Source organism: Calypte anna, chromosome 10 (genome assembly GCF_003957555.1).
Source record: "Calypte anna isolate BGI_N300 chromosome 10, bCalAnn1_v1.p, whole genome shotgun sequence".
In the NCBI taxonomy this organism is placed as follows: domain Eukaryota; kingdom Metazoa; phylum Chordata; class Aves; order Apodiformes; family Trochilidae; genus Calypte; species Calypte anna.
This window is the reverse complement of record NC_044256.1, coordinates 1,993,582-2,019,028: the sequence shown is the minus strand read 5'-3', so window position 1 is coordinate 2,019,028 and position 25,447 is coordinate 1,993,582. Positions and strand designations below refer to the sequence as shown.

The window sequence follows — 25,447 nt, the reverse complement described above, 5'->3', positions numbered from 1 at the left end:
CAGAGGTGATGTTGTGCCAAGGTTGTGGCAAAGCCCCTGAGCCTTTACCATGAATGTTTTTGCTTTTCTCTTGGGTGCCTCAGAAACGCAGAGAGAAATCACTGGCATGCTGCAGGTGCTTCGGCTTGGAAGAACGGTCCAATGGTCCTCATTATTCGGGAGTTTTTAGGTTTTTTCCTTCTGAACCGCTTTGGTTTCTTGGGAAGAACCCACCCTCCTGGCTCGTTCCCTGACGATGTCTGGGATGGGAGGTCAGACGGGAACATCCCCAACCCAGGCGTTTTCCAGGCTCACGGATCCCTTCTTCCAGCTTGGCAGCCACCACCGGTGTCTCTGTAACACCGGGGTTTTGGGGGGCCCCACCACACGCTCCTGTCCCCCGTTTTCCTGCCTCCATTTCCCACTCTCTCTCCTCGCTCCCCGCAAACAACTCCGGAGCTCTGGAAAAAACAGAGCCCCAGCCCTGCCCCGGGGCACCCCGGTGCTGTGGGAAGGGGGAAGGCGTCGTGCCTTGGTTCTGAGAAATCCAAGTGATAACCAGAACCAAGCCGTACGAGTTAGCTCGGAGCAACCGAACCGCCCCGCGGGACCGGGGGGAGCGGCCCTGACCCCCGCCCGCTCTCGGGACCGCTCACACCGCGCTCTGTCCCGAGGCCTGGGCACCCCATGGGAAGAGCTTCCACGGGTTTTCCCCGTTTATCCCGGTCCCGGTCCTGGTTCGGTCCCGGTCCCGGTCCCAGTCCCGTCTGCGGGCGGGCCGGCTCCAGCGCTGCTGATTGGTCCGCTTCTCGGCCAATGAGGAGGCGGGGTGGTGGCCGCGGGTGTCGCGAGAGCGGCGCGCGGGGGTGTGGCGCAGGAGCCATGCTGCGGGCGGTGGCGGCGCGGCGCGTGCGGCGGGCGGTGAGCGAGCGGGAGCGCGCGGGGGGCGGCAAGGGCGGGAAGCGCGCGCGGCTCCGGGTCCGTCAGGCGGCTCCGGGGCTGAGGGGAAGGAGGGCGGGCAGGGACCGGACGCCTCCGCCGCCTCCGCCTTTCGCCCCGGCCCGACCAACACGGGCCTCGCCGGGCAGAGGGGACGCGGGGCGGGGCTCCGCAGTCGGTAGGCCCGCCCGGAAGCGGTGAGAGCGGGACGAGCTGCTCCGCAGGACTCTGGTGCTCTCCTCACCGCGGCTGTGGAGAGCGAGGTAGCGGGGGTTCGGGCCGCCCTGTGCGGGGGTGGGAGCTGAGGGCTCTGCTGCCCTCAGGGAAGGGCTGGCGAGGCCAGGGAGGGGCTCGCCCCCATCCACCCGCGGAAAGGACTCGCTGAGGGGCAAAAGTAGTAGCAAAAGCTCTCGAAGTTTGTTCCTGAAAACGTTGACAACGTTAGGAAGACATTTGTGGCCGAAGGAAGGCGTCCTGAAGCTTTTAGAGCTTGATGAGGTGTTTCGCCAGTTAACTTGAACTCAGCTGTGGCAGGACCGTGATTGCTTTAACCCTGGCAACCTGTTGCACCCTCCCCCCCCTCCGCCTTGTGGCCCCCTCCTAAGCCCTGTGCCTCCCCCCAAGCCCTGTTCCCCCCCCCCTAAGTCCTGTTCCCCCCCCTAGCCCTGTTCCCCCCCCTAGCCCTGTTCCCCCCCCTAGCCCTGTTCCCCCCCCCTAGCCCTGTTCCCCCCCCCTAGCCCTGTTCCCCCCCTAGCCCTGTTCCCCCCCTAGCCCTGTTCCCCCCCCTAGCCCTGTTTCCCCCTAGCCCTGTTCCCCCCCCTAGCTCTGTTCCCCCTCTTAGCTCTGTTCCCCCCAGCTCTGTTCTCCTAGCCCTGTGCCTCTCCCCCCTAGCCTGTGCCTCTCCCCCCTAGCCTGTGCCTCTCCCCCCAGCCCTGTGCCTCTCCCCCCCAGCCCGTGCCGCTCCCCCCCCAGCCCTGTGCCTCTCCCCCCAGCCCTGTGCCTCTCCCCCCCCAGCCCTGTGCCTCTCCCCCGCCCTGTGCCTCTCCCCCCCCCTAGCCCTGTGCCTCTCCCCCCAGCCCTGTGCCTCTCCCCCCCCCAGCCCTGTGCCTCTCCCCCCCCCTAGCCCTGTGCCTCTCCCCCCCCTAGCCCTGTGCCTCTCCCCCCCTAGCCCTGTGCCTCTCCCCCCCTAGCCCTGTGCCTCTCCCCCCCCTAGCCTGTGCCTCTCCCCCTAGCCCTGTGCCTCTCCCCCCTAGCCCTGTGCCTCTCCCCCCCCTAGCCCTGTGCCTCTCCCCCTAGCCCTGTGCTCTCCCCCCCTAGCCCTGTGCCTCTCCCCCCCTAGCCTGTGCCTCTCCCCCTAGCCCTGTGCCTTCCCCCCCTAGCCCTGTGGCCTCTCCCCCCTAGCCCTGTGCCTCTCCCCCCTAGCCCTGTGCCTCTCCCCCCTAGCCCTGTTCCCCCCCCCAGCCCTGTTCCCCCCCCAGCCCTGTGCCCCCCAGCCCCGTGCCCCCCCCCTAGCCCTGTTCCCCCTAGCCTGTTCCCCCCCCCTAGCCTGTTCCCCCCTAGCCCTGTTCCCCCCCCTAGCCCTGTTCCCCCCTACCTGTTCCCCCCCCTAGCCCTGTTCCCCTAGCCCTGTCCCCCTAGCCCTGTCCCCCCCTAGCCCTGTTCCCCCCCCTAGCCCTGTTCCCCCCCCCCCTAGCCCTGTTCCCCTAGCCCTGTCCCTAGCCCTGTTCCCCCCCCTAGCCCTGTTCCCCTAGCCCTGTTCCCTAGCCCTGTTCCCCCCCCTAGCCCTGTTCCCCCCCCAGCCCTGTTCCCCCCCCCTCCCTAGCCCTGTTCCCCCCTAGCCCTGTTCCCCCCTAGCCCTGTTCCCCCCCCTAGCCCTGTCCCCCCCCTAGCCCTGTTCCCCCCTAGCCTGCCCCCTAGCCCTGTGCCTCTCCCCCCCCCTAGAGCCCTGTGCCTCTCCCCCCCCCCTAGCCCTGTGCCTCTCCCCCCCCCTAGCCCTGTGCCTCTCCCCCCCCCTCGCCCTGTGCCTCTCCCCCCCCCTAGCCCTGTGCCTCTCCCCCCCCTAGCCCTGTGGCCTCTCCCCCCCCCTAAGCCCTGTGCCTCTCCCCCCCCGCCCTAGCCCTGTTCCCCCCCCTAGCCCTGTGCCTCTCCCCCCCAAGCCCTGTGCCCCCAGGGAACAAGCACTTGTTGCTCCTGATTGAACTCAGCTGTGCAGAATCGTGATTGCTTCAACCATGGCCAGTGCTGCAGCAGCGCTGTTGTGAAACACCAGTTGTTTTGATGTACTGACCTTCCTATGGCTTAGCTGGGGCTTCTGGAGGCCCTTTGCTGCCTCATGTGCCATGGTGTCTGTGTTACCAGATTTAACGACGAGGTGACCTCAAGGTTAGACCGAGGGGGATGAATCATGAAATGTCCCTGAATGTCTGTTGGGTCTTGTAGTAGGTATAGGAGACACCCCATCCACTGGAGCAGTGTGTAAGGAGCTTCTGTAAGAGCTTTATATCTCACACATTTCTTCTTGAGCTCTCCAAGGCATTTCCAGGTGTTACAGTAATGGAGAATTCTAAAATTGGAATTATGGAGTTGGTTTCAGGCACTAAGAATGGCTTAAAAAAAGAGTGAGGATAGACCAGGACATGCAGGGTTTAGCTTCTCTAAAATGATAGATGTTTTAATTATGGGCTGTTGGCTTTGCAGAGCAAAGGTCTTGATGCTCTCTGGAGCTCCTAAGGACACATGGCACTGCTGTGTGAATAATGATGTGCTCACTGTGCAGTTCAGCTTCATGTCCTGGAAGTGTGAGGTCAGCTCCTTGGTTTTCAGCCATATGCACCCAAACACACAAATTTATTAAAAAGCCCTATAAAGCTATGTGCACCTTCTGTGTGTGGTCACAAGGGAAGTGAAGCAAACTCCATTTCAGCCCTGCTAATGCCTTTAGAAGTCACACATTGCTACCTTTATGAAACAACAGATAGTGTGTTCCCTATAGCATTCTCTGTCCCTTATGTTTATTAAATAAGATTCTACCTTTTTGCCTAGTCACAGTGCTGAGGTTTTTTTTATTTTTAGAGGACCTTTTACAGCAGTTTGGGGCTGAGTTGACTTGAGGTGGATATCATGCCAACACCTTTAATTTTGTATCCAGCTGTGTTGAAGTTACACTTTATCCTTAGTATATTCACTAACAGCAAGCACTGTTTATCTTAAATGTTTCAAGTCTTAAATTAATTCCTAGGTCTCCATTGTTTCTACCTCAAAGTGCCCTCAAAACAAAACCCAGTCAAAAAGGGAAGGATATTGGGGCTCTCTGTTAGCTTTGTTTACTGTTTCAGAGCTCTGATGTTGTTTTAAGGGGACAGATAAGTCACCTTTGCTTCTGCAATGTTTCTTTGGGGTGGAGAGTTGCTTTAGGGTTGGCTTAAATAGCCATGTTCTTATGAAGCTGTTGGAGATCCTGAGGGTGAAAGGGATCTTAACTTTCTTTGGTGTTTTGTCTCTCAGTTTGTGTAGTGGTTTGTTTCTCCATATAATGTAGTATTTTACTATAGAATAGCATTTGAGTAAAGCAAAATGTCACTTAATTTTCAATGCTGTTGAGTGGGTGCTTGTAATGCTTTCAGTTGTTTTGACTCAGCTGTTGAGTCTTTGAGTTCCTCTTGATTTGTTCAGAGCTTTCAGTTTCCTGGTGATGGTGAAAATGATGGATTTTATTTGAGTCATATATGTCTCATGTACTCATGGGTTTCTTTTCAGTGTTTTTTAATCTGAGATGATTCAGATCAATGTTTTGTTTAATAGCAGGAAGCACTCTGTACTTGGGAGGTACTAGACTACATTTGTAGTCTTAAGGAATACTTTGTATGCTTCAGCTGTCAGTGTTAACCTCAGATTACTAACTCTTAAAATGTATCTATTTCTGCTCACTGTCAGTAGTGTCTGTGTCTCTAAACAGCCTTGTTGGATTGATTTATGAATGATTTGCATGGGCTATATCTGGAATAGTCTCCTCTATCACATCTTTTATTACTGCTTCAATTCCATTCTAATTTTAAGTCTTTACTGTGATTCCTAAGTAAACATCTTTTTAATCAATTTGTTTTTCTCTTGCTGTTCTTGGTTGCAGTTACAGCTCCTTTTTAATTCAGGTGCCTTGAGTTGTTTTTTCTTTTTTTTCTTGGTGGTGGTTTTTTTGTGGGTTGTGTGTTTTTTTTTTTTGTTTTTTTTTTTTTTTTTTTTTTTTTTTGGAGTTTAATAGCTGTGGGTTAGACCACTTCTGTAGCCAGATCTGTACAGAGTTTCTAGGTGGAATATAGAGGCTACTGCTCAAGCTCCTTTCTCTCACTGAGCTTCCCAAAATATTTTGTTGGGTTTTTTGTTTGTTTTTTTTTAAGCTTTGCAGCTACGACTCTCCCTATTAATAGAAATGGGCATTGCTGTATAGGCATGTAGCCATTGTCTCTAATAATAACCCAATTCCTAGTTCCTTAAGGCCTTGGGAAGTTTGCCCAGTGCTGGTTTGTCTGTGAGATCCTTAGTTCCTGTTAAGCAGTTTAAAATTTTTTTTTTTTTTCTGGCCATTTTGCTTTTACAGCCAAGAAAATCAGCTTTAGGGATTCCCTTGTCAGTCCAGTTGTTGGGTGCTTTTGTCTTGTGGCTGTCTGTCTGGGTGTAGTTCCCCACACTTCTGGTGGTTACTCTGAAGAGGCTGGAAGGCAGAGTTCAGCTTTCTGGGTGAAGTTTCTGGCAGCCTGTTTTGCATTCATGAATATTTGGGGCACGGGGCAATGCAGAATACACCTGCTGGAGCTCTTGCATTCTGGAAAGACTTTTTGGTCGTCCCATCATTTGATCCTGTGCCTGCCATAGGTGTTGTTTCCAGAGCAGATTTCATAACTCCTGCATGACAAGAAGTGTCCTTGGAGCAGGCAGCTGGCGGTGGAGGCAGTGACTGCTGCCTGGCTGCTCCCCAGCCTCACCAAGCAGCAAGCAAATGCTTTTCTCTGGGATTTTCCAAGACCAGCAGGCTTTCAGCTGGTGTTGGTGTTGCTGTGAGGAGCAGATCACCTGTACAAATTGAATTAGGTGCTTTGGGGGATGCTGCCCTCCTGCATAGGTTTACCTGGGCATGTCCAGTTTCCCAACAGTTGGCTGGGGAGCAGTGAGAAGTCTCAGTTGTTTTGTCTGAAGTCTAGGAATTTGGATGGGATGCTGAAATGTTTCACATTTTGCTTGGAAAGCACGACTTAGTTTCTGAGGTGGGGAGCAAAAGGATGCTTTAGGGAAACTTGGGGATAAATTCAGCAAATTCTTTGGTACTTTGGCTTAATAGATGTATACTGCACATCTAGTTTAATCTTGCAGCCTTCTGAACATCTGGAAGTCAGAGGCCAGGTTTGCTCTGCAGTAACTGCTGGAGTGGGAGAGGAGGAGTTGGGAACTCCAGAGGGGTTTCCTTTGTAAATGTTTATTTTAGTATAAACTGAATCACTGTCTGGAGTTTCCACCAGAGAGGTAATGTTGATGTTTCTGCTGTAGAGGAAACCTAGGCTCCTCACTTCAGCTTGTACCTAAAACTAGGTGAGATAAACTTCCAGTTCTGCTGGCAGATGTGTTAATAACCTACTGCCATGCTTGAGAAACCACTGAATTGCTCAAGTTTGTATGATGTTCAAATGTAGCTGACTTTTTTGGATAGCCAGGTTTTCCCAGAGCTTAGTTTTCACCAGGAACCTTCTCTCGCACAGATGCTGAGGGCTATTTCCTCTTGGGACATTGTTTTCCCTAGTGTGGTTGTTCTGTGTTAGGTTTATATTCAACCTTTCTATTTCATCCAGGGTTGAAACTAGACATCTTGCCCAAGTGCAGGTGGAGAAATTCCTGACACAGTGGCCTGTTCTTCCACACAGGCAGCTGGATGAGTGACTTCACTGAAATAACTACCTGTCCTAGGTTCTTAGTTTCCAGGATTTTATGTGGCTGGGTGAATTACCCTCTGGATTTACTGCAGAATCCTTATCACAACAACAAAAAAAAAAGTTTTCTTTTTTGCTTGTTCTGGTTTTGTTTATTACAAGAAAAAAATGCATGTCTTAGTACATTAAAATTCAAACTCCTGTACAAAATTTGTTTATCCAGGATTTTTACCCAAGATCTAGCATGTGACTTAATTTATTTCAGTTTTGGTATTTGTGTTCAGAATTGTCTTTCATGTAGACATAAGGTGACCTCCTATGCAGCACCCATATCAAACATGGGATTGCTAGTTCAGAAGTAATTCCTAGTTAATGCTGTAATATCTAGTCTGCTTAAGCAACATCCATTGCTTTTATTTGGCTAAAAAAACCACAACTTTTAAATATATTCTAAAATTGTTTGACAGAATGATGTCAATCTCCTCTGAGGGTGCAGTACTTATGTAGGGGAAAGGTCATAGTATAGTCAGTGCATGTTTTAAATGTCTGCTGCTTTGAGCCAAGTCAGGTTCTTACTAAAGAAAGCTGTGGAGTCAGCAGCTCCCTTTGGAAACTGGAAAACTTCAGAATCTGGTCTGAGGCTTGGAGGAATAAAGCTTTCTCCAGATTCACCTGAAAATTACAAAGGAAAGTCTCAGAGCTTAGAATATTTCAGTTTGTTTTCATTGCAAGTTGTTTTTTTTTTTCTTTCCTCCTTTTGTGGGGTTGTGGGTTTTTTTGTGTTTTTTTGTTCTTTAGAAGTTCAAGTCTGTGTGTATGGTGAATTTGTTGAAATTATTGCTAAAGTTTCATTAAATTGTTGTGGTAGAATATGTCAAATGTTTCAAAGGAAAACAGAAAAAAATAAAGCTGATGCTGTTTAATGGTTCTGCAGTGTGTTTGCAGGCAGTGACTCCTCTATGCCTAATTTATCATCCTTCTGCACATAATTTGGATTTATATATGGCTAATTAAAAATGAGTTCTGTAGCTAAATTTTGGGTAAAACGTGTAGTGAAAACACAAAACAAAAAGCAAAACTAACAGCAAACAAACAAAAAAATCAAGTAAATATTTATTTGGTAGCTTTGATTTCCTTGTGCCTCAGTCTTGCTGGGCTAATCTTCACTGTTCAAGGTACTTGGTTAAGTTGATCAACTGAGTTTGAATGTAATGTATTAAAACTTCTTAAAATTGTTCAGTATTTTCATAAAGAGGCTTTAGTCTAAACAGAGCATATTACAGAGGCTAAAGTCAAGCAAGTTTATACCTTTTTTTTTTTTTTGACACCATATGCATTCTGTATGCTAATTATAAATTGCCTAGATTTGCCTCATTTTGTTTGGCAAGAGTGTTTTACAGTTTGTATAATGGAGAAGTTTCTCTAAAGCATAGGATGCTCTTAGAAACATTTTTTTTCTTTACATTATTATTTAATGCTGAATATGAAACTCCTCTCTCTCTCTCTCTTTCAAGGCATTGCTGATCCAGAGGTTTCAGAGTACACTGGTGATAGCAGAACACAACAATGAGACTCTTACACCCATCACACTAAATACCATCACTGCAGCAAAAAAGCTTGGAGGTGAAGTTTCTTGTTTGGTAGCTGGTACCAGCTGTGACAAGGTAAATCCTGTTTTCCTGAGAGTGAAATAATGAGTGCAGTCAAACTGTGCTTGGTGGCATCTGGGTCAGCCTGAAAAATAATCTGTAGTGAGAGCAACCTTGCTAGGAGTTGCCAATCTGCCAAAGTGCCCTCCACTTGAGCAGCTTCTCTTCTGAAGTAAAGATGCAGGTATAGATTTCATTTCACAAGGGACAACATCAACATCAGTTGTGATTGGCTTAGGTAAGCAAAGTTTTGTAGGACTAAATTAACTTCTAAAAAACTGTTTCCCTGGGCATTTTTTTTCTATTAAGTATATGGTGTCTGTCTGGCAGTGTGTGTCATGCTGGGAAAAAGGACTTTACAGAAAACAGAGCTTTTTTTAAGGTTCTTTCTAAAAATCTGTATTGACAGGAGAAAAGAGCCAGTTAATCAAACCAGATATTCTGTAGCAGCTGTTATGGAAATCTTATTTATTTCCTCTTGTTAATTTTTGGAGAGTAAACTGATACTCAGCAAACTCAGTAAAACTGCACTAGCTGTGGGATGGTGCATGTGGTCTCCAGACACTGCTGTCAGTCCTCTTCTCTCTGATCTGTAACAATCCTTTTATCATTGAAACTTAACTTCTGCAAATTTAAAGAAAAAAAAAATGCATAAACACTGCACTGAAAATAATACATTGCAGCAATAGGCAGAGTCAGCTGCAAACAAAGGATTGCTCCTAAAATTTAGATAAAGATCAGAACTGCTGTACATTTGCTTGCTTTAGATGCTCATGCTGTGGATCGGGGCTAATTTAAAAGAAAGTAGAACTGGATTCTTGGTGATCATTTTGGAAATACTGAGCAATAATCCTGAGTGTTATCTGCTGCTGTAATAAATCAGGAGATGACTGTGTCACCCTGCATACAGGAGCAAATTTCCCATGTTTGCTCTGCTTTGTAGTTTCTTTGATTCACAAAATCCAGTTTCATGGTCCCTTAAGGCATTACACAGGGAGTCAGAAGAGCTGCATTTTGGTCCTTCAGCTGTGCCTCTGATTTTGAAGCACCTGGATGTTTGTGTTCCTGATCCATAGGCTGTAAGCTCTCAGCAGCAGGGACTGTCTCCTGCTAACTGTTTTTATGGTGTCTGCCACCTCGGGGCTTCAGGTTTAGTTGGACTCTGTGTGTTTCGTAATGCAACCTAATAATAATTAATTTGTAATCCCAGGTAGCACAAGAAGTCAGCAAAGTGCAAGGTGTTGCAAAGGTTCTAGTGGCTCAGCATGATGTGTACAAGGGATTTCTAGCAGGTGAGAGCTGTTTTCATCTCTTGTCAAAAGAAAGAGTATTTATACTTGCAGATGGAAATGAGATGGTTGTAAATTTTATGCAATGTGTTTTTATCCTCAGAGGAGCTGACTCCCTTGATTTTGGAAACTCATAAAAAATTCAATTACACCCACATTTGTGCTGGAGCATCTGCCTTTGGGAAGGTAAGTAGGTGCAAGGAAAGTTTCTTGGAGAAAAACAGACACTTTTGTGTAAGGCTGTGAATCAAATGCCTGAGAGAGGTCAACCATGAACAGCTGGAGGTTTAAAAAGTGTTTGGGTATTTGGGTTAAGAAGCCATTAGTTAGAAACATTGGTTCATATCTGAGTTTTACTGTGGAATGACTTGGGTAAAGGAACAGTATAGAAAGAAGAATTAATTAATGGTAACCAGCTAGTTCTGTGTACACCAGACAAAATGCACAGTAACACAGAATAGGTTCAGTGATCTGACAGTGTTAGGAAAATGGTCAGGAAAAGTGCAGTAAATTGTGATGAAAATTGTTGAGAGTGTCCAGATCTACTGGAAGCAATTTTTTTTTTTTTTTGGCAGGGGGGAATTGCATCTATGGTTTAAGTCATGTAAATTGAAAAAATATATAAATATAAATATATCTGTAAATATATATAAATAACCCAGATCTGAATCATAGCCAAGATATTTTAAAATAAAAAGAGATTTTTTTCAGAACTTGTCTTTTAAGGAGCATGTTTTTAACTATGCTGAGAGCCTCAGTACTAACAGTCTGGTCAACATTTTAGTGCAGCTGAAGTAGAGAAAAAGGATGGATCCAAATTCCTGCTGTTGTGGGATGAATAATGGCATCAGCCCTCCATCTGACTGCTCTCACTTCCAATCAGTGTCAGTCCATATCCTTGTAATTTTGCTAAGGAAAACATTTATGTATCTTTAAGTCTTGGGCTTTCTCTTTGTTTTTTCTTTTTATTTTGATCTGCTATGTTTTAGTAAAATTAATAGCTTTTGCTGTAAAGCTTATGCTTCCATATTTGAGTGTTTAATGTGAGTAAACATTAAACTGTGAGAACTGGGCCCTTTGTGTTGTAACAGATATGGGGTTAAACAGAGGAAAAAACAAGCAAATCACCTGCTGTCACAATTTGTTTTGCCCTTTTTATCCTTCTCATATTTAAAGGTGCTAGGTAACTTTCTAGAGTCAGTTTCACAGTGGGAGGATATATATTTTAATATTATTTTTTAAAATAATGTTTTTTTAACATCTGGGGAGAGTGTAGGGGCTCGTTTCCTATAATCTCCAGTAAATATAATCTCCAGAAAATATCATCCAAAAATACCTTTTTTTTTCTTCCTTTATTTCAAATGGAAGTGCTGGGACCTCAGCAATCAATAACTGTCAAATTTCTGACTAAATTACCTCTATATTCAGTTTTAAACTACAAAACAAGCTTTCTAATTTAAGATATTGAATTAAAGGTTACTGTAAGTCTTATAAAACTTGTAACATTGTTAAATAATGGCATTTTATTTGCCTGCTAAAGCTACATTAGTAGCACTTAAAAAATAATCTTAGTTGTTATGTACCTTTTTACTAACAGGCAGGAAGTTTAACTTCATAGAAATGAAGTTAAAATCAGGACAGCAGGCATTCTTTTACTGCCCATGGGCATTTACCTTCACATTTATCTTGCAAATCTTTACCTTCTAGAACCTTATTCCCCGAGTGGCTGGCAAGCTTGATGTTGCCCCTGTTTCTGACATTATTGAGATTAAGTCACCAGACACTTTTGTGAGAACTATCTATGCAGGTGAGTAATCCCAACAGAGATGTGATGGGAAGTGCCCTGCATAAACCTCTTGTTACAGCATTTTGCTTTTACAGTCTGAGTTGCATGAAAATTTCTGAGTTTCATGAAAATGAAGCCTGGGGATGTTCATGATGCTCTGTGTGTGAGAAGGGAGGTATCACAACAGCTTTGGCACTGTCAGAAACCAGGTCTGTCAGCTCAGCTGATAGAAATCTGGTAGTCTCCTTTATGCATTCTTCATTTCTTTGTTAATGTACTTCTGATCCAATAAGATGTTCAGTTAATTGTCCAGCTTTATTTAATATGACCAGCAGTGTTCTGGTTTAAGATAACACAGGGTTATTTGTCATAGTTATGAAGACATTGAGCTAATTATAATATTTAATTGGATTAATTTGCTTTTTTTTTTCAGTCTTGTTTCTCCAATGTTTGTCTCTCCTGTTTTAGTTTCTACATGAGGTTGTTAGCTTCATTTTACTGTACCAGATTGTACCCACCACATGCAGGAACACAGTGTTGCATTTCGAGTTACATGCTGAGAACTTGGTTCTTGTGTTGCACTTCCAGGTTGCTTCCCAGTAATTCAGTTTCAAGTTGACTTTTTAAATGAATAGCTGGCATTTTTTTTTCTCTTTTATTGTTCCCTGCAGCTGCCTGGGTGAATTAAATACTTTAGATTGCATATTATTGGGAAGAAATATAATCCCAGAGGTACTTGAAGCAGACCTCTTAGTCTTCTGTTCTGATGAAGTCATGCAACAGGACAGAAGATCGACTTTGAATCATAGACACTGTTTATGTTTAACAATTACAGTTTCACAGGTTTTTTTTTCCCCTTTTGAAACTAAAGAGCTCATTCTTGAGGGTTATTTTGAATGCTCTGCACCAGTTAAAAAAGGCAGTTTGTTGTTCTGCTTCAGAAACACGAAGCTAAAGAGTGAATTAAAATGTTTGTAGTCTAAGTGGCTAAGTTTCAAGTTTTGGTCATCTAAAACAGCAGTTTTGGGAAGTAACTTTCTGGATGGTGCCTACAGTAGTAGAATTGCTAGTGTGTTTCTATTATTAGCTTTATTTTTTTAAAAAAGCATGGAATGCCTGATACACTGCCTTCAATAAAAACATGCATTTTCTTTCTTTCTTTCTTCATTTTTTTTTTAACCAGGAAATATTATTTGCACTGTGCAGTGCGAAGAAGCAGTTAAAATATTTACTGTACGAGGAACTTCCTTTGAGGCTGCACCAGCAAGTGGTGGTAGTGCCAGTTTGGAAAAGTGTGAGTATTTTTTCAGTTACTTTGGCATTCATGTAATAGGGTTACTGTAGCTCACTGTGTGGTGATGTTACACAGAAGTACTTATCAAAGCAAACTGATTTTCCTAGTCTTGGCTTCATGGTAAGAGAAAATATGGATTATCTGCTCACTTGCTGCTTTGTCTTAGAGCAGAAGTGGCCACTGTCTGTCCAGTTCCACTTGCTGCTTAAACCTCTGCCACTACAATCTTGAAATTCTTCCTTACTAAAAGTAGCAGCTGTTTGAAAAGCCAGATTGGTTTTCAGAGCAAGACTGGGTGAAAATAAAAGTGGCTGACTCTCCACAGCCCTAGTTTAATGGGTTTTGTTTCAGCTGAGGTAGGGCAATACTGTGTCTAGCTGACATCATAGCAGTTTAAATTAGTTTGAGAATATTAAATCATTGTCTTATATCAGTGTTAACTAGATCAGTTTAAATTATTATTTTAGTGAAGCCAACGTAGCTTTGATAATAGAGAAACCCAGTCAGTCACAGAATTGCAGGGCAGTTGAGGTGTGAAGGGACCTCTTGAGATCATCTGGTCCAACTGCCCTGCTCAAGCAGGTTGCCCAGGGCTGTGCCCAGTCAGGCTCTTTGAATCCCCACTCTGGGTAACCTGTTTTTGCAGTGTTTTATCACCCCTGATGGATTTTGCTCTGGGCCTTTTGATGCCTGTGCTGGGCAAGTGCTAATAACTCACTGAGTGTGTGTGTGTCCCCCAAGTTGTTTTGTGTGGCTGAATACCTGAGCCATCCCCTGTTCCTAATGTCTATGGGTGATGGGAAGCAGCATCAGGAACAGCGTGGCCAGCAGGGCCAGGGAAGGGATTCTGCCCCTGTGCTCAGCCCTGGTGAGGCCACAGCTTGAGTCCTGTGTCCAGTTCTGGGCCCCTCAGCTCAGGAAGGAGATTGAGGTGCTGGAGCAGGTCCAGAGAAGAGCAAGGAGGCTGTGAAGGGATCCAGCACAAGTCCTGTGAGCAAGGGCTGAGGGAGCTGGGGGTGCTGAGGCTGGAGAAGAGGAGGCTCAGGGGAGACCTCATCACTCTCTCCAACTCCCTGAAAGGAGGTTGGAGCCAGGGGGGGGTTGGGCTCTTTTCCCAGGCAACTCTCAGCAAGACAAGAGGGCACAAAGGGTCTCAAGTTGTGCCAGGGGAGGTTTAGGTTGGAGATTAGAAAATTTCTTTTTGGAGAGGGTGATCAGGCATTGGAATGGGCTGCCCAGGGAAGTAGTGGATTCTCCGTGTCTGGAGATATTTCAAAAGAGCCTGGATGTGGCACTGAGTGCCATGGGCTGGGAACTGCAGTGGGAGTGGATCAAGGGTTGGACTTGATGATCTCTGAGGTCCCTTCCAAGCTAGCCAGTTCTATGATTCTATGAAATGCTACTGGATATTTAAGATCAGCATTTTGCACTTCCATTGTACTACCTAAGTGCCTTGATTGCCTTTTCCAGTGAGAGCCATGCTTGTGCTGCAGTTGTATCAGTGTATGACTGAACAGCAGCCCCTCATCAGTGCAGCTCGTTCTGCACAGTGAAGGAGAGAGCCTGGAGACTCAGAGCCAGAGCAATTACTGAGAGGAGTTAAAAGCTTGTGGTGGAGTTGGGTATGGGATGAACTTTTGCAGTAAGTTTCAGCTCAGCTTTTAAAAGATTGCAAATACACTCTGTCATTTTTCTTCATGTGATGGATGCAGTAACTCCCCCCCCCACCTGTTGGTCTGTCTCAGTGGATTGAACAGAAGTTGACAAAAAGTGATCGGCCAGAGCTCACCAGTGCAAAAGTGGTTGTATCAGGTGGTAAGTAGAGAATACTGAAATGATACAGTGTTGCTATTAGGTACTGGTACATCTTGGTTAAATAGCTGTAGCAGAACACTATAATGTGATACCTTAAAAAAAAAAAGGGTAGTAAATTATTATTCTGCAGTTCTGAAATATGGCGTAGAGACCAGTGGGAGTGACCCAGCATGTATGTTTTGTGCAGAGGCAAAACATGAGTTTAACATATGCTGGCAGGCTTTGTAAAAACCATTGGTTTGGGTGAGTCCCTTTAAAATTATAGCAATAATGGGTCCTGCTTAAAATTACTGCCAGTCATTATAGGAACTTGAAATGTTGTGATGAATTGACTTGAAAAGTAATTATGTTTTTATTCTGCTCTTCGAGGAAAAAGTGATGAATTGTTTATTACTGTGAGCCTATGGTTTAAAAATTTAGTTATCCCACTACAGCATTTTGTACCTAAAGCCAGCAGAGGGAGCACAAATTAAAAATTATTAGTTGATAGAGCAACACTGCTCTGTCTAGTGTGCATGGAATGGCTTAGGTTGAAAGGGATCCTAAAGGTCATCTGCTTCCAACCCCTCCTGCCATGAGCAGGGGCACCTTCTGCTGCACCAGGTGGCTCAAAGCCCCACCCTGCCTGGCCTTGGAACAATCCCTGGAACCATTCTATGATTAATTAAAAAAAAAAAGTGTCCCTGATTTCAGAGAATGATACGGTCGTATCTAGGCAGGAAGTGGTGTTGGTTTGTACATCTGAAATAATAATAATAATACACAGACAAAAGCTCAATCTCCAAAGAGTAAATATTGTTTAGTAGCACAGCCAAAACCACCTTATTGGGGTACAAATACAACTGTGTATTTGTGCCTTTGCAGATGTGAAACAAAGTTTATGTAGACAATAAAATCATCCAGCTTGATATGTTCTTCTCTCTTTTTTAATTCCTAACTTCTAAGGGAGAGGCTTGAAGAGTGGTGAGAATTTCAAGCTGCTGTACGATCTTGCAGATCAGTTGCATGCTGCAGGTAAACTTGTTTCCCTCCTTTATTTTAACCCTGTTACCATATTTAAAAAGTTGCATTAAGGTGAACACTGTTTTAAAGTCTCACTTTTGTGTCCATCAAATAAAATCTTGAAATCCTGCCAGCTTAGTCATAGATGAAGCTTTGTCTTGTCCTTGTTGACAGTGCATTTAAATGCCCTTGTATGAAGCAACATGTGAAACTGTAATACTCCCCATCCTCCTCAAATCTCCTGAACATGAGCTCACAGACAAAAAGAGGTGTTATGTAAATTAAAAAATGGTCTTGGCTTACTATGAAGAGCTGATATTTTCTTCCTGCATCCCTATATAATACTCCTTTACAGAACCCCTTTCCTGCTTCTTGTCATCTTGTCTTTTTGCTACACTTTCATATTACAAGGAGAAAACTGACCACGTGTGGGATGTCAGTGAAATAATTTGAAGTAAAGGTAGGGGGAGGAACTTTCTGTGCTAACACTTTAGGTTATTTTGAGATTTCACTTGTAACAATAAACTTAGTTTGACACAAATAGCTTTGTTTTTATATTAGTGCCTTCACTAACTAAATGCCCATGTGGCATTTTCACATACACGTGGATATTTTTCTTTGTCTGACTTTTGAGCTCCACAGTGATAGAGGATGGCACATGTGTGCTCTTAAAACTTGGAGGAACATTATGGGAAGAAGGCATTTATGGGAAAATCCTCTTTTGACAGAGTAACAAGAGAAAATAATGGAAACACACCAGGCTGGCGTCCTTGGTTTTAAATATATGGCCCTTTGGTGCTGTGAGGGAGGATTTCCTGCTGCTTATAAAATGCATTAGCACTTAGTTATTTGGAAGTTTCAGCCAGTGGAAGAGAGAGGGATTACCATTAGAGCTCTTAGGAGGGACACGTCTACATGCGTGCCCTTAAGTGTGGGGACTCTTCAGTAAAATCCGTGGGCTTTTATGGGGAAATAAATTTGCCTCACTAGTATTTTAAAAGAAAACATTGGAAATCTTTTCTTTCAACCAGTTGGAGCTTCCCGTGCAGCTGTTGATGCTGGCTTTGTCCCCAACGACTTGCAAGTTGGACAGACGGGCAAAATAGTGGCACCAGTAAGTATGGGACTGTCACCCAGAAAAGATTCCATGGGTTTTGGGGTGCATTTTCCCTCAAAGCAAACAGCCTTAAGGCTTAGCTCATTTCTGAGCCGAGCACACACGTCACAGTTGTGGAACTGGCACCTGACCAGGCATTTGCAGAGCTCCAGCAGGGAGATGGGGTGTGCATCTCAGCTTTGGGTCCACTGGAACTGCTCTACCCAGAGCTCTGCTGGAGTTTTTGCAGACTGGGTTTTTGCACAGCTGCCTGTGCTGAATCTGATCTGAAAAGCAGCACTGATAGGCCTTGCATGTCACTGCAGAGTAAACCTGAAATGATATTGATGTGTGGCTTGATCTCTGGGAAGTCTGTTTTAGTGGTTTTGTATCTTTTTTTTTCTTTGCTTTTTTTCTTTGCTTTTTTTTCTTTGCTTTTTTTTCTTTTGCTTTTTTTCTTTGCTTTTTTTTCTTTGCTTTTTTTTTCTTTGCTTTTTTTCTTTGCTTTTTTTTCTTTGCTTTTTTCTTTGCTTTTTTCTTTGCTTTTGTTTTCTTTGCTTTTTTCTTTGCTTTTTCTTTGCTTTTTTTCTTTGCTTTTTTCTTTGCTTTTTTTCTTTGCTTTTTTCTTTGCTTTTTTCTTTGCTTTTTTCTTTGCTTTTTTCTTTGCTTTTTTCTTTGCTTTTTTCTTTGCTTTTTTTCTTTGCTTTTTTTCTTTGCTTTTTTCTTTGCTTTTTTTTCTTTGCTTTTTTTTTCTTTGCTTTTTTTTCTTTGCTTTTTTTTCTTTGCTTTTTTTCTTTGCTTTTTTCTTTTGCTTTTTCTTTCCCTTTTTCTTTTCCCTTTTTTTCTTTCCTTTTTTTTCTTTCCCTTTTTTTCTTTCCTTTTTTTTCTTTCCTTTTTTCTTCCTTTTTTTTCTTCCTTTTTTTTTCTTTCCTTTTTTTTTCTTTCCTTTTTTTTTCTTTCCTTTTTTTCTTTCCTTTTTTTCTTTCCTTTTTTTTTCTTCCTTTTTTTTCTTTCCTTTTTTTTCTTTCCCTTTTTTTTCTTTCCCTTTTTTTTCTTTCCCTTTTTTTTCTTTCCTTTTTTTTTTTTTTCCTTTTTTTTCTTCCTTTTTTTTCTTCTTCCTTTTTTTTTCTTTCCTTTTTTTTCTTTCCCTTTTTTTCTTTCCTTTTTTTTCTTCCTTTTTTTTCTTTCCTTTTTTTTCTTTCCTTTTTTTCTTCTTTTTTTCTTTCCTTTTTTTTCTTTCCTTTTTTCTTTCCTTTTTTTCTTTCCTTTTTTTCTTTCCTTTTTTTTCTTTCCTTTTTTTTTCTTTTCTTTCCTTTTTTTTCTTTCTTTCCTTTTACAGGTGATAATTTTCTGTAAGCTTTTGCTAACTAACTGGATTAGTGCATTACATTTTCAGCAAGTCTTTGAAATAGATGGCAGTGCAAGAAACTGAAGAGAAAAACCATAAAGTTTGGCTGCTGTAAAGTGAAATATTAAAAAGGGCAGACTCTGAGTGGGTTAATGTTGGGACATAACCTGCTGCATGTCTTTCCTGCTATGCATCCTGGTACCACAGGGTATCCATGTGTCTGTTGGGGTCTGGGAGGGGCCTTTCTGTCACCTAGAGGTCTGATAGGAATTTCATTGTTCCTTGTGACCTGGGGCAATGAGGTAGAAACACAAAGCAAACCTGAGCATTTGTAAATAAGAAGGTACAGGTGTAGCTCATCTCAGTGCAAGGTGGAGTGTGTGCTGGGCTGTTCCAGGAGTAGGGAATTGTGACAGAAAATATGTTTATCCTGTGAATCTGTGACAACCAGCTGCAACCAGAACCAGCTTCTGAGAAACAGACCTATTTATAAGACTTAATGTCCATCTGGTTGCATTTTGTGTCCTTCCCAAATCTCAAGAGCAGTGGTATTAACCTTTGCTATGCAAGGAAATCTGAGGCTTTGCAGATTATGCTGGTTTTTTGGATGTAGTGCAGGACAGCTGTAGCCCCCAGAGTTAATGCTTCCTCTTTGCTAAGGGCACGTTTGTGTTTAACTATAATGCACTTCCTTTTGATCACAGAGCACGTGCCAGTGGATTGCCAGCTATAGGTTTCAGTTAGCTGATCAACACTAATTCAGTAAGTGCAGCTGCAAGATATACAGAAGTTTTAGGTCCCAGAAGAGGTGGAGTTGGTTGTCTTATGGAGGCAGTCTGGAGTTGGGTGTCCTGTACACAAACCTTTGAAAACCAGGGAGTAACTGGGTGTGGTTCAGCTGCTTGTTTGGAAAGGGCATGAGGTGAGACCAACCAGCCTTGGTTCTTTACTACCCAGATATCCATTAAGGAGTGGAAAATGCTCATTTGTAGACAGCTCTGCTATGGTTTGTGTGTCTCAGGGATCAGCAGTGAACGTTCTTTCTAACAAGACAGCCTAGATTTTGATGAGGACATAGTGCTGTAACTTGCCACAGATGGCTCATAGCAAGGTGTGAAAGTCCTGAGAACATCCAGCCACATCATAGGATCACATCACTGTCAGCACTGTCTTCTAGAGGATTGTTAAAATAGCCAATAGCCAGGACTGACAAATGAATGTTTAACTACTGTGTCAATAAATGATCCCAACAGGCACAGTTGCATGGTGCTCTGTCTTCTTGTCAGCAGGCTGATGCATTTCTCTCTCATCTCCCCTCTTACTTATTAAGAAGTCAGTCATGCAGAGTACTGAAATTCCTTCTTTCAGATTGTTCAAATACTTCTGGATTTCAGAATACATGTGAGGGTAGCTTACAGTGTCTTGGAAGTATAGAAAATATTTTATGTTAGTTGTAATGAAAGTGAAAGTTGAACTGATACTAAGTTGTCAGAGCTGTTGACTAGAGGAACTCACTTTCCAGTGTGCTGGGCAGGTATCTTAAATATGAAGAAGTTTAAAGCTGCAAATTATTAACTTTACATTCCTAATTCTGCTTCACTGTCCTTTAGGCACTTTAGCTAGAAAAGAATTCTGTGCAGTGGAAGACAGAGGCCACTTAAAGCAGGAGCAGCACTTGCTTGATCTGATCAAGATTGTGCTGGCAGTTTTACCAGTCCTCTAGAAGGTGACTACTTTCTCTTCCATCAAGGTGTGCTTGGTGTCACTAGTTCAGGGACACCTCACGTGGCTTTATGTGGAAAATTGCAAAGCAGCTTCATACATTGCTTAGATTTATCAGCTGAGACCTGAGGTCTGGTTTTTGTGTTCAGCACAAGCTGCACTGCCCTCCAGGACATGTGGGCTGAAAGGGGAAGAATCTTGGACACCAGAAGCTGCTGGAGTTGGAGACACACTTGCTCTCCTGTGCAGCTGTTAGTTTCTGCTGGGAAAGTATCTCAGCATGCTTTCCTAGCTCTTACTCTGCTATTTATAGTCCCTTGCCTGACCTCAGTGGAGGATGGGAATGCTTTGTTTCTAAAGGGCTCTGGAACTGGGTCAGTGGTGAAACCAGAGAGGGAGAAGAGTTAGTGACAGGCTCAGGAAGAGGGAGAGTGCTTCTGCTGCTTTTTGTGTGTGTTTCTCTGGTGATCACTGGGTAAGGAGGTAATAAGCTACAAAATCTGCTTATTTCTTCCCTTGTGCCTTTGGTTGTGGATTTGGGGAAGGAGGCATCATTTTGGTCCTTGGTCATTCTGTGACCAGCATCGGTTTTTGAGTGTAGCCCAGACAGAGCACTGCAGGACATGAGAGCCCCGTGGCCACAGCAACTCCCCTGAAATGCTGATGAATTAATCAGTGAACAAACTGCCAGCCAAGACACAGCTACAGTCCATTTGGCTTCTGTAATGAAATAATGCAGTTATTTGAGGCATACAAGTGGCACCTTCTTTCTGCTTAAGAATTAGTTTTACACAGCACATCAACACTTCCAGACCAGCATCAGATCACTAAACTTTGAGCTTTTGCTCGTGTGGTAATTTATGCATTTTTCTGATTTTTGACTGAATTTTTCTTTTCTATACATCTGAATTCAGTTGGGTTTTTTTCCCTTGTTGGTTCCAGGTGTTTGCAACTCCTGTTGGAACATTGTCTTTGAAAGAGAAGGCTGAGCTGTATTATTTGAGATGTAAGGAAGGAAAATTTTAGGCATAAGTGGATATATTAAAATGTAAGATGTTGTCTTCCTAGTTAAAGTAATATCATATATTCAATGTCTTTAATCAGTGACAACCATTTCAGGAGTGTATTTGTTTAAATTAGAAGACAATTCTTTTCCACTATTTCTTACATGCATGTGTTCTGCAGAAAAGTCAGATTCAGTCCCTAGATTAAGTAATGTGTATAGTTTCTGTCTAAGAAAAAAAAAACCTTTCTAAGAATGCTCAGATGAGTTGGTCTTGCATAAAATATCCTTCCCAGGAGTGATTATTGTTAAGTATTAGATCCAGTTAGAAAATAGTAAATACTAAAAGCCCCCCAGTACTGCCCTTGAGTAACTGCTGCTTTTAGATGGGAAATTTCAAAATACTCAGAAATACTCAGGGGTGTTATTTTCACAGTACAAATCTCCCCAGTTCTATAATTTTTACAAAAAAACCCCAAGGAAACAAAACCAACCAAACAAAATAAAACAAAAACCCCAACAGGAACAAAAGGGGGGAGGAGAAGAAAGAAGGTAGTGTTTTTTTTCAGGTATTTAATATTTATATATAAATGGAACATGCATGCTTCATTTATTAGTTCAGTATTAGCTTTCATTACACTAGGTATAATTAACATTTCCAGCATACAAGGTATGTAATCTTTCTCATGAACTTGTGTTATTTGTCTGATATTTAAGCAAACAAACAAAGAAGATTTATGAGAAAAGCAAAGACAAGGTCTTTGAGCCTTAAGGAGTTTCTTTTAGCTTCTGAACTGTGACCTGCTCAGTATGGATTTGTGAGGAGGGGCATGCCAGGGGGTCACTGAATGCCCCCAAAAAGGTGTCTAATGCCATTCTGGTATCTGGGGTGTGACAAGGACCTGCACAGGGCTGGTGGGATCTGGAGACTTCCCTATGGAGCAGCATCTCTGGTTGAGGTGTCTGACCTGTCTAATGCCCCTAGGCACCCCTGTTTGGACACCCAAATTATTTCCACGGGCTTCTAAGTTTTCCCTTGTTGCCCTCTTAGAATTCTGTTTTCCCTTCAGCTTTTGAAAGACAATTGGGTTGTAATGGGATTATCTTCCTCTCAACTTCTTTTCCCCAGAAGCTTAATCTCTTCACAGTTTAAATGTTCACTTTCTGAAAGTTCACTTTGAATGCTCTTTCTGCAGTGCATTTTTCTTCTGTTGAAGCCTGTGTGCTTTCAGGACTCAGGTCTAGAACTGCTTTAGCTCTCTTTTGGGATTTTTCCTAGCTGGCACTAGGGAAGGTGTTACCAGAGCAGTATTTCACCATTGTGATCCTGAAGGTGTCCATCGGGGTTTGCTGTTGGGGGGGTATCTGAAGTAATCTGGTGGTGATACTGAAGGTCTCCCCTTCATGGCTCAGACTTTACTGAGAGGGTTTCTTGAGGAGGGGTCAGTACAGAGGGTCCGTGTGGCAGGGGAAGTGCAGCCAGGCAGGACTGTTCTGACAGACTACATGAAAAGTGGCTGGGAAGTTGGAAAAGTTGGGAAGGCAGGAGTTAGGGAAGATGTGATGCAGTAAGAACTGACCCTGGAATAGGTGATTGTGCTAGAAATGTGATCTGATTGCCCAGAAGGCTCGTGTGTGTGTAAATGGCCTGTTCTGAGAAGCCTCAGGTGGGAAAAGCAGATGGGAATTCAGTCCAGTTCTGATAGGAGTGTCAGGAGTACATGTGCTGACCTGCTTAGCTTCAGTGTTTAAGCTTCAGCTTTGTACTGGAGGGTCCTTGGGTGGTCTCTGTATTGGATGGACTGCAAGAGCTTCAGGAGATTTACAGCTGTCAGGAACTGGCAGTAATAGTGAGGGGAAAAAGAGGTGTGTTCAAGAGATGAAACTTCAGTTGGGGTGCTGAGGAGTGAGGTGCTGGCTCAGCTGAAAGGCACCAGAGCTGTGGGAGAACTTAAGGTGTTATATTAGGTAGAAAATGCAGGAGCTGAGGGAAATGAGAAGTGGGAAAAGGAGAGCTGAATATCAAGGAAATATTTCCTGGCAGAGGCACAGAATGGTCTCCTACAAAGCAGTGAAATTCCTGTTGCTCCAGTTCTCCTGCAAGAGGATGGGATGCTTTCTGAGCTTGTATTTTACTATTCATAGAATCATAGAATTGGCTAGGTTGGAAGGGACCTCAGAGATCATCAAGTCCAACCCTTGATTATTCAGTCCTTCTCACTGCAGTGAGTGGCTTTTTAGCTCTTAGCAGTAGTCACCCTTCTTTTGGAGTATCAGGAAGGGAAAAATACAGCATCACATAATTTACATTATTTCTGTATCTGGTATTTCTTTGCATCCAGTGGCAAAGCAGTCAAATACTTGGCCTAGCCTGGTTTTGTTCTCTCTACAGTGCTTAAGTGACACAGTTTTTCTGCACAGTAAGTGTATGCTAAGTCTTCCTCAGTGCTGCTTCGTGTCACTTTCCTGGGCAGGTTGGCCTGTCTGTTACCTTGTTTCCCTTTGCTCTCTGGGAAAGTGTAAGGAAAGCAAAACAAGATGTATTTTACTGCAGTATTTCTGTTCCTTTTTGTTCTCAAGCTCTTACCTAAACTACTACCAACAGAATGGACTAATTAATCCCTTTAGCTTCATGAGAAGCATCGCTCTTGCCACCTTGGTTGGTGCTTGCTTTAAAAGTGTTCTACTCCTTGCTTAACAGTAAGATCTTTGTTACCTCCTGGTTTGTTACATGTACAAATATTGTGATGTGTTGAAATACTGAGCTACTGAAGCTTCTGTACTCACACACATGGTATGTTGCTTAATTTCTCCTCCCTCCATCTATCCTCTCTGCTGGAAGGGGTTATTGGAACAGGACGTTTGTGGGGTTTATTTACAGACTGGCAGGTGCACTTGCATTGTATAAATGGCTGAGGCTCTTAGGTAGCCAGCAGATGGAAACAGCACTGGGAGAACTCACCATGCTTGGGAAATGTTTTTTGGAATATCTCCTGATAATTCACTGTTGTTGAAAAGTAGCTTTATAGTGGCAAACTTTAGGGAGCTGGGTGTATGCAGCTGGGACTGAATTTACAGGCTACCTTTCTCTGACTTGCTCAAAAGCAAAGGATTGACAACCCCTTTCATCCTGCATTATCCAGTGTAGCTTTTAACTCCAGGAAAACTATGTTCACAAATTGATGCTCTGCTCCTCTGGGGTTGGTGCAGAAACATTAAATTGTACTAAAATATTCATATGTGAGTGCATTTAGCTGAAAGCAATTGATGTGTTTTTCCCTAGAGAGAGAGGAAAAAAAAAATTGCTGTACCCTGCACTCCAGCAGACACCCTAACCATGCTTAAGAATAATTACATAGCTTGGCTGATCAAAGGTTCTTAAAGTGAACAAAAAACTGTAGTTGGGGTATAGTTTAGCACGTGTGCTTCTTGAGTGGCACATATGCAACTTCATCAAAGTGCTACACACTGGATAATTGTCTGATATCCAGTGCAATACATGGGAACTTGGGTCAAGCCAGAAAATATTTTGTTGAGTTGAGAGCTTGTAGTTGGAAGGAATCTCTTGTATGAAGCACTTCTCATTATGGAGATTTCTTTCAATGTTCATTGTCCATTCACTCTTGCAAAGAAAATAAAATATCTGAGCTGACTTTAAAAGGCATAAATAGGCCAAGGGGGGGTCATTAAACTAGTGTCTTTAAAAGCATGCTGCTGGTAGGATGATAAATCAACATACACTGAAGGTTTTCAGTGTAATTCAAAGGCTGGCACAGAAATCAATAGCAGCTGATTGCATGCCTGCAAAGCAACTACCTCACCTTGTGCTGCCCCTGTGGAAGAGGCACTGTTGTCTCTTACAGCAGCTTACAAAGTCAGAGTAAGCTGAAAGCCCACTCTCCTGGTTCTCTTAAGGAAATGGACTTTAATTGCCTCAAGGCAGACTAAGGTATCTTAAAATATTGTTAGAAGCAAAAGCTGTGATGCTATATGCCACAAATTCTTTATAAGTAATTGGGAGAATGGTATGCACAGGAAAATAATGGTGTTGGTATGCTGGCTGTTACAGTCACCCACACAGGACACTGGTGACATTTATCCTCACAGTGTGTACCTGGCTGTGTGAATTCTGGAGCCAGTTGTACAGATCTGTGCATGTGAAGTCTGGGCTTGCTCTAGATGCTGATATTGAGTACAGGTAGAGGAGAAATAAGAGTTTAGGGGATGGCTAAAGGGGGATTTTCTTCATTTTAGTGATTAGCATACAATGACTTTGTACAAGACACACCATGGTCATTTTTTTGAAAGTCTGTGGAAAAAACAGTACCAGGTGAGCACTTCAAATGGGGTGTGAGGAGTTGGATTCTTGATTTGGAATCTTGCCTTTGAATAGGATACATTTGGGACTTGGTGTGTTGTTTCTTTTTAGGGTGGTTGTGATGTAGATCTGTACATAGAAACTTTCAGGTCTCTGTCAGGGCCCTGGCTCCTTCTGGAGCCTGTGGGCTGTCCCATGGCAGGACAAGTGACAGTGCTCTTGGCCCTTGTTCTGGCTCACTGGCAGAAAGGGCTTAGGCTGCTGCTTTGACCCTTGTGAGAAGCCTGATGGG

The 25,447-nt window shown here is 43.6% G+C and overlaps 1 protein-coding gene across 1 annotated transcript in view; it reads left to right on the top strand.

The window, feature by feature from the left end:
• Window positions 1-842: 842 nt before the first annotated feature.
• The window catches only part of ETFA (electron transfer flavoprotein subunit alpha), a 31,742-nt gene continuing 7,137 nt past the window's right edge, over window positions 843-25,447 (top strand). The window contains 10 exon segments of the mRNA XM_030457035.1: window positions 843-900; window positions 8,348-8,497; window positions 9,693-9,774; window positions 9,875-9,957; window positions 11,479-11,578; window positions 12,741-12,849; window positions 12,891-12,897; window positions 14,564-14,666; window positions 15,612-15,680; window positions 16,700-16,782. Of these exon segments, the coding sequence (XP_030312895.1) occupies window positions 862-900; window positions 8,348-8,497; window positions 9,693-9,774; window positions 9,875-9,957; window positions 11,479-11,578; window positions 12,741-12,849; window positions 12,891-12,897; window positions 14,564-14,666; window positions 15,612-15,680; window positions 16,700-16,782 (825 nt within the window). The 5' untranslated portion in view covers window positions 843-861.